The sequence below is a fragment of the Myotis davidii genome, unplaced genomic scaffold (assembly GCF_000327345.1).
Source record: "Myotis davidii unplaced genomic scaffold, ASM32734v1 scaffold1608, whole genome shotgun sequence".
Classification (NCBI taxonomy): domain Eukaryota; kingdom Metazoa; phylum Chordata; class Mammalia; order Chiroptera; family Vespertilionidae; genus Myotis; species Myotis davidii.
Genome location: NW_006299164.1, coordinates 325,647 through 332,782, shown reverse-complemented (window position 1 = coordinate 332,782; position 7,136 = coordinate 325,647). Strand labels below are relative to the sequence as shown.

Below are 7,136 nucleotides of genomic sequence, written 5' to 3'. Positions count from 1 at the left end.
TCCCTGGGACCTCCTCTTCCTTGCTGCTCCTAAACAACAGGTGCCTCTGCATTTGCTTGAAGAGCAGAAAGGTTTGAGATCCCTATTCATCACTGGTCTCTTGGCCCAGTCTGTATTTCCCAGGGTTCCTCAAAGGGCAGATCAGCCTGGGGGGACAGGCAGGAACCTGGATCAGAAAGGCAATTGGGCCAGTCCTCCCCTTTACCCACAGTCCAACCCAGCGGTCACCTGGCGTCTGGAGTGGCTCTGTCCTTGTAGCGTTCGCCTGCGATGCCACTGGCACAGGGAGGCACTGGCCTCGGAACTGAGCTCCTGTGGCGCCCGTCCAGCTTCGGGCTGATAGTGGGCGATGTGGTGCAGGGCCCCAAACCACGTGGTCAGGTAGTAACCAACTAGGGGAAGAAGAAGGGTTTGGTGCAGCTCTCCCGGCTTTCCTGGTGGCCCGAAGGCCCCCGCAGTTTGCCAGCCTTTCCTCCTGTTGCAGGTGAGGCTGTTTGGGGTGCCCCCTGTTGGGTCCTGACTTCTGGGGATGGGAGCTCACCTTCTCCCAGTAGCTCTTCAGGATCCAGGAGCTCCATAAGAAACTCCACGTCCAGCTGTGTCTCCCCGATGTCCGGACTCCAGATAAGCTCCTCAGTCAGCGCCGGCAGGAAGGCGTCGGCGCCCAGGGGCTCTGGGGACGCCAAGGGCAGGCTCTGAGCTGGATGGGGATGTGCAGGCCCCTTCCATCCGAACCCCAGGACAGCGAGCGCTGGCTGCCCCTCACTTGCTTGGGGTGCAAAAGCCTCTTACCTGATCTCCAGGCCTGCACAGACACCTCACATAGAACATGCCACCCTCGCCCCTGGACGTGCACACAGGCACCTCCTAAATGGCTCCTACAACCCTCAAGGGCGGTCCACATCCAGGTAGATGCAGACTCCTCCTCCTTTACCTTGTTTCTCGCCCGAAGCCAGGCCCTCGTAGATGTCACTGCACATCGCCAGCAGCAACGCCACCTTGCGGCGTGGGGCACAGGCAGCGTGGAGGTGCCGGAGGCGTGAGTGGATGCGGCTCCGCAGGGTGGGGGCGGGGCCCTGTCCCTCAGGCCCAGCCCCCTGAGCTCCCGGAGGCCCAGCCCCCGCCCGCAGGGCTATTTGTTGCCTCCGCAGTCGCCTCAGCTCTGAGGCCCTGAGCGTGCGGAGTCGTGTCCACAGGGCCGGCATCAGCGGCTCCTTCCCGCTCGCTCCACCCACCCACCCAGGCCTACCCCCACCCCTCCCTAACTTCTGGCAACCCACAAGTGTAGACGTGGGTATGAACACATGTGGAAGAGGAAGCCTGGGTGTGAATACGCATGTGGGAGAGGGAATCATGGCTGTCACACCTGTGTGAGGTGGAGTGGTGGTGAACAGAAGAGGCGGTACTACCTACAGAAAGGGCATGTGAGTGGAAAGGAAGCAGGTTGCACAGCGAGCGAGAGGAAGAACTGGGGTGTGAACACATATGTAGGGCCAAGGAATGGTACATATATGAACGATGTGGGTTCAGGGAGTGGCTGAAAACCCCCTCCCAGTCCTCCTATTACCAAGATCCTCGTTCTTCTGGGGGACCCCCGGCCCCCTGCTCCCAAAGATAGCCCTGACATTGGGGTCCGTTGCTAAGTGATCCTGGAGGTCAGTAAGGAGGTGCCGCACATCCTGGAGCAGCTCGGTGGCAGGGTCCCCAGGCCTGTGGGGGCCCTCAGCTTCTGATGTGAGGCGTGCCTGAAGGCCTCGGAACTGCCTGGCCACATAGCTGCTCCGGGCCCTGGCGAGAGCCTGGACATGACTAGTAAGCACATCCTCAGGTCCTTCTTGGTAGTCCTCCTCCTCCCCCAGGCTGGCCAGAGCTGGCCCAGGATGGTGTACTTCTGGGCTGAGCGGGCCTTCCACCCAAGAGACCCGATGAGGGCCAGTGTTCCTGGGGGCTGAATGTGAAAACAGGGTTGGTCCCACGGAACCGCAGCAGCAGCTTCCTCATCTCAAGGACCCAGGGCGCTGCCCAGCTAACCTGGATCACTTATCGCGGTAGTCTCTGGAGCTGTCTCTGGGGGAGACACCATCCCTTGCCCTCTGTGGGTCTCCAGGTAGAGCTTGTTTACCACAGAGACCATCCTCTCTGAGGTGCTGAGTTGGACACTACCGTTCTGCAGAGTATCTGAGGGCCAGCAGAAGTGAGGTGACCCTGATGTCCAAGGGGCCAACCTGGTCCCTTCAGTGCATCAGGAGACTTAGTTCCCAGCCTTATTACTGAAAGAGCTGTGGTTTGTGCCTTGGCTCATCCTTATTCAGGCCCAGGAGTCCCGCCTCCCGCTCTCTCAGATGTCCTTCCTTACCCTCCCCAAACCTAGTAGTTGGTCTGCCAATTGCCATCCTCTGGGACCAAATAGGCGGAAAGTTGGTCTCTCCCTCCCTTAGAGAACCATGCCTCACCTGTGTGTTGTTCTCCAGACCCTAGAGTGGGAGGGGGCAAGAGCAGTGTTCTGGGCAAAACATCCCTGAGGAAACAGAAGTAGGAGCTACAATGTGGGTAGGTGTTTTAAGGAAGGATCCCCCTTAGCCCTTTTGATGGGTAACTTGTACCTGCTGGCTGACAGGAAGGCCAGGAGATGGGGCAGGTCTGGCATGCAGAGGTGAGAGGATTCCAGAGACACACCTAGGGAAGGGGACCAGGAGGGACAAGTTAGAAAACATGAGGGGTGGCAGCCTCCTCTTCCCTGGGACTCTCTCTTCCCAAGTCCTGAACCCGCAAGAACCTTCAGAACGGGGGAATTTCTACTCCTTGGAGTCTCCATATTTTCCTGTGTCTTTAGGCTTGCATCTCACTTATGCCACCAAATATTCATTCATTGGACATATAAGTATTTATTGAACACCTTTTCATTCCCAGATACTGGGGATGCAGTTGTCAAAAAGCAGACATAATCACTGCCTTCCTATGGCTTACCTTTCAGTAGAGGAAGACAGAAAATAAATGAATAGAAAAATAAAGATAAGTGAAGTATATTATATTGAGTGCTATAAACAAAATAGAGTAATTGAAAATGACTAGGGCTTTCTTAACTCTGGCGGTCAAGGAAGGTTACATTTCCACAGAGGGCTGAAGGATGGAAATAAATCAATCATTCAAAGAAGAGCATTAACTTGGGGTAAACAAATGCAAAGGCCCTGAGGCTAGGACTCATCTAGTGTGCCCAAGGAACAGAGAAGAGTACAGTGTGGCTGGAGCAGAGTGAACGAAGGGCGGCAGATGGAGAGGTGGGTAGGTTGGCTACTGAAACACCTTATAACCCATGATGAGTTTAAATTTTTACTAAGGATATTGCATATCCTTTAAGAGTTTAAAACAGAAATATATAACATCTGATTGACTGAAATACTACTTTGGCTGCTGTGCCCAGATTGGATTGCAGGAAGGAAAGGTAGGCACGGGGATACCAGAGAGCAGGCTACTGAAATTGTCTGAGAAAAAGGTGATGATGGCTCAGACTAGGGTGATGAAGGCAGAGAGGACTGGGAAGAATTGGGAGATATTTTGGAAGTAAAGTTGGCCATTCTTGATGATAAATTTGCTATTGACTACAAACTCGGGGGTAGGCACCTCACCTCCAGGAAGCTTCTGGATCTGGTAGGTGTTGACTTCCCCTGGTGAAGGTCCTGTTCTCAACACCAGGACCTGGCTGGGTTCATGTCCTGTGACCAGAAAACTCTGTGGGGAGGAGAAAAAGGTCAGCATGAAGAGGATTTGTGCAGATGTGTTACTTTTGCCTGCCTGCATCTACTTCCCTTATTTAGGGCTCCACACTCCAAGTTTCCTCTAAAGATCCCCACTCCTTCTCAGTCAGTGTGGGTGGGCTGACTCCCCACAAGTCCTCAGAGTGAGTCCATGATCTGAGCTAGCCAATAGGATGACAGTGCTCTCTGACCACTGTGAGTAGTTCAGAGATGGGCACGTGACCCAAGCTCAGCCAATGGGAATCTTCCACAGGAATTTTGCTGAAGCTCTTTGGAAAGAGGCCCTTTTTCTTTCTTTTTTAAAAAAAATAGTTTATTGATTTTTACAGAGAGGAAGGGAGAGGGAGAGAGAGAGACTAATGTGGGAGTGTAACATTAATCCCCCCACCCACACACACACACACTTGGGGATTAAGCCTGCCACCTGGGCATGTGCCCTGTTCTGGAATCAAACCAGCAGCCTTTCGGTGCATTGGCAACACCCAACCAACTTAGTCACACTGGCCAGGGCAAGAAGCCTTTACAATGGAGTTGCTAATCTGTTGAGGTGTGGTGCTGCGCTAGGGACAGCCATCTCAGACACCATAAGGAGAGCTCCCTCAAGGAGGGAGCTATGGCAGACCCGTTAGTTGTCTTATCCAAATCTATCCCCTATTCCTTGCAGAACCCCAACTTTGTACAGGGCATTAATATGCACAGCCATAGAAGATGAATAATAGTCAGTGGTTTCCATCTCTGGCTGTATAATTCCTAGATGAGCTTTAAACAATATTGCTACTGGGCCCCATCCATATATTCTCAATCAAATGTAAAGGCTATTGCTTTTGCTGAGAAAAGAAACAGATGCAACTGGTGCTTCCTTTCTTCCCTTCTGGCCTGGAACACACACATGTGCTTGGACCCGGAGCAGCCACTGGGCAACTATGGGAAAGTCCAAGAGAACTGCGGACGCTGCCCTTGATGCCACTTAAGATGCTGAACTAGAGCCAGCAGTTGCCTTTCTGGTTATGTTAGAAAGATGAATGCTGTCCTGGCTGGTTAGAGCATCAGTGCACACACCGAAGTGTCGTGGGTTCGATTCCAAGTCAAGGGCGCATACTTAGGTTGTGAGTTAGATCCCCGCTTGGGGCATGTGCGGGAGGCAATCAATCAATGTGTCTCTCTCACATAGATGTTTCTCTTTCTCTCTTTCCCCCATCCCTCCCTTTCACTGTCTCTAAAAATCAATGGAAAAATATCCTCAAGTGAAGATTAATAAAACAAAATAGCAACAACAACAAAAAGAAATAGCCTGGCTGGCATGGCTCAGTGGTTGAGCGTCAACCTATGAACCAGGAGGTCAAGGCACATGCCCGAATTGCAGGCTCAATCCTCAGTGTGGGGTGTCCAGGAGGCAGCCGATCAATGATTTCCCTCTCTCTTCCTCTCTAAAATTAATAAGTATATATTTTTTAAAAAGAAATATAAATGCTTATTTGTTTAAACTACTATAGAATGAGCATTTGTTACTTACAGCCCCAAACATTCAGAATTCCCCACAGTTTAAAGCAAATCAAAGAATTAGGATGAAGAGAACTGTATAAGTTGTCTGATACTCAGGATCCAGGGATTCCTGAAATTCTGGGCTTTTCAGTCATTTGAATCAATAAGTAGCCTTTTTGGCTTGGCCTGTTTGTGTATGTCACTAACAACCAGCAGAGTCCTAACTAATCCAGGGTGTCATGAGAGGGTCAGAAAGGGTCTCCAGCTATGAATACTCACCCCAGGTGGCCACAGCTCCAAAAGGGCTTCTGCAGCCTGGGCGTCCAGCTCTGGGATCTGCCACACTCCCCAGGTCCTCTGCAGTCGAAGAAGTGGCTCTGGGGCCCTGAAAACCCCTAAGCAGGTCTCACCTGCTCCATTCTTCTGTGATGGGACCAGTCTGGGAAGTGCAGGGTCCAGGAGACCAGGGGTCAGAGATGGGCAGTTGGACACTGAGGTGGGATCAAGGGTAGGAAAGGAAAGCCTGGGGGTGAGGGATCAGAGATGGGGTAAGGGGTCCTGTGCGGGGCACCAATTGGATGGAAGGGGTTTCTGAATCCAGGGGCAGGAGATGGAGACCCCAGCCCCAGTAGTACTCACCTCTCCCCATTGGTGGGGCATGCCAAGGCTTGGTCCTCTGGCTGGGCCATCCTCAGGATATAGGAGGCCAGCAAGCCATGGCCTGGCCTCTGGCAGGGAGGAAGATAAGGCTCAAGGCTGCTCTAGTTCAGGGATTATGTTCAAAATATTTACAACCAACAGGGCAGAGACCCTGACCAATTGGAATGGACCTACGGCTCCTTGCTGTGCCAGGTGTGAATTCTTCCACCACTGGATGGCGGTGTGCTCTGGGCGTGCCAGCAGGAAGGGCAGTGTGTCTTGGGGTAGCGGAGAGGGAGAGGACTCAAAATGACAAACATTTACCAAATGATAGGGAAATATTTCAGGTTTTAATATCCAGTGCAGCCGTGTGAATGTGGACCAGTTGAGTAACAAGCCTAGCCAAGACCCAGTGCCTAGTTAGGATCCATGGGACAAAAGTTATACAATTTCCCCTCCTCCAACCTTCCCAGACCACAGAGGGGCCCTCAAATATTGCCCCATTATTTATTTTTTTTATTATCATTAAGGTATTACAAATGTGTCCTCATCCCCCATTATTTTTTTTATGAAAAATTTCAAACATTAAAAAAATAATGGAAAAGCATTAATACAGAACTCCCATATGCCCACTACCTAGATTCTACCATTATTTTAATCTTTGCTTTCTCACATAGACATCTCTATCTGTCCATTGGACCCCAACTCTTAACCAGGTACAGAGTCCTATAGTGGGCATTTTTGAACATTTCCCCTGTAGCACTCCCAGGGGTAGGAAACCTGGGTCCATGTATCCAGGCATCCATGCATCCCACAATACAGGCCCAGAATTAGGTGCCTGTGGCCTGGGGGCAGAATAGGCCTGCTCTCAGGGGGCATCCATCTTCTTGGGGCGGGTAGAGAAGATGGATAATAAACAGCTTAACAAATCAACCAGCCCGCTGACCAGAAGCACACGGTGTTAGGAAGGGGGAACCAGAGCAGGTGCCCTGTCCAGGGAGGAGCAGGCAAGAGGGGTGGGGGGAGGAGGCAGGTGCTCACCTGGGTCCCATGGGAGGGGAGGAGGAGGTGGCTGGTGCTGGGCAGAGCAGGATGGGGAGCTGCTTAATACCAAAGGTGGCACAGGGGGATAACCATGCCAGCTGCTGGGTCCCTGGGGGCCCTACCTGTTCTCCGAGGGGAGGCCTGAAGGAGCAGGAAGTGAAAGTATTTCCTCACAGAGAGGAAGCTGAGCTGGCTGGGTGGGGTGGAGGGGGGAAG

General features: G+C 52.2%; 1 protein-coding gene across 1 annotated transcript in view; it reads right to left on the bottom strand.

Annotated features, from left to right (window-relative positions):
- The window catches only part of RINL (Ras and Rab interactor like), a 6,998-nt gene extending 612 nt beyond the window's left edge, over positions 1-6,386 (bottom strand). The window contains 11 exon segments of the mRNA XM_006774647.2: positions 1-146; positions 229-392; positions 542-673; positions 935-1,214; positions 1,518-1,948; positions 2,032-2,178; positions 2,454-2,518; positions 2,604-2,676; positions 3,627-3,729; positions 5,517-5,676; positions 5,877-6,386. The exon segment at positions 1-146 is cut by the window's left edge and continues 612 nt beyond it. Of these exon segments, the coding sequence (XP_006774710.1) occupies positions 90-146; positions 229-392; positions 542-673; positions 935-1,214; positions 1,518-1,948; positions 2,032-2,178; positions 2,454-2,518; positions 2,604-2,676; positions 3,627-3,729; positions 5,517-5,676; positions 5,877-5,926 (1,662 nt within the window). The 5' untranslated portion in view covers positions 5,927-6,386 and the 3' untranslated portion in view covers positions 1-89.
- Between the last annotated feature and the right edge of the window lie 750 nt (positions 6,387-7,136).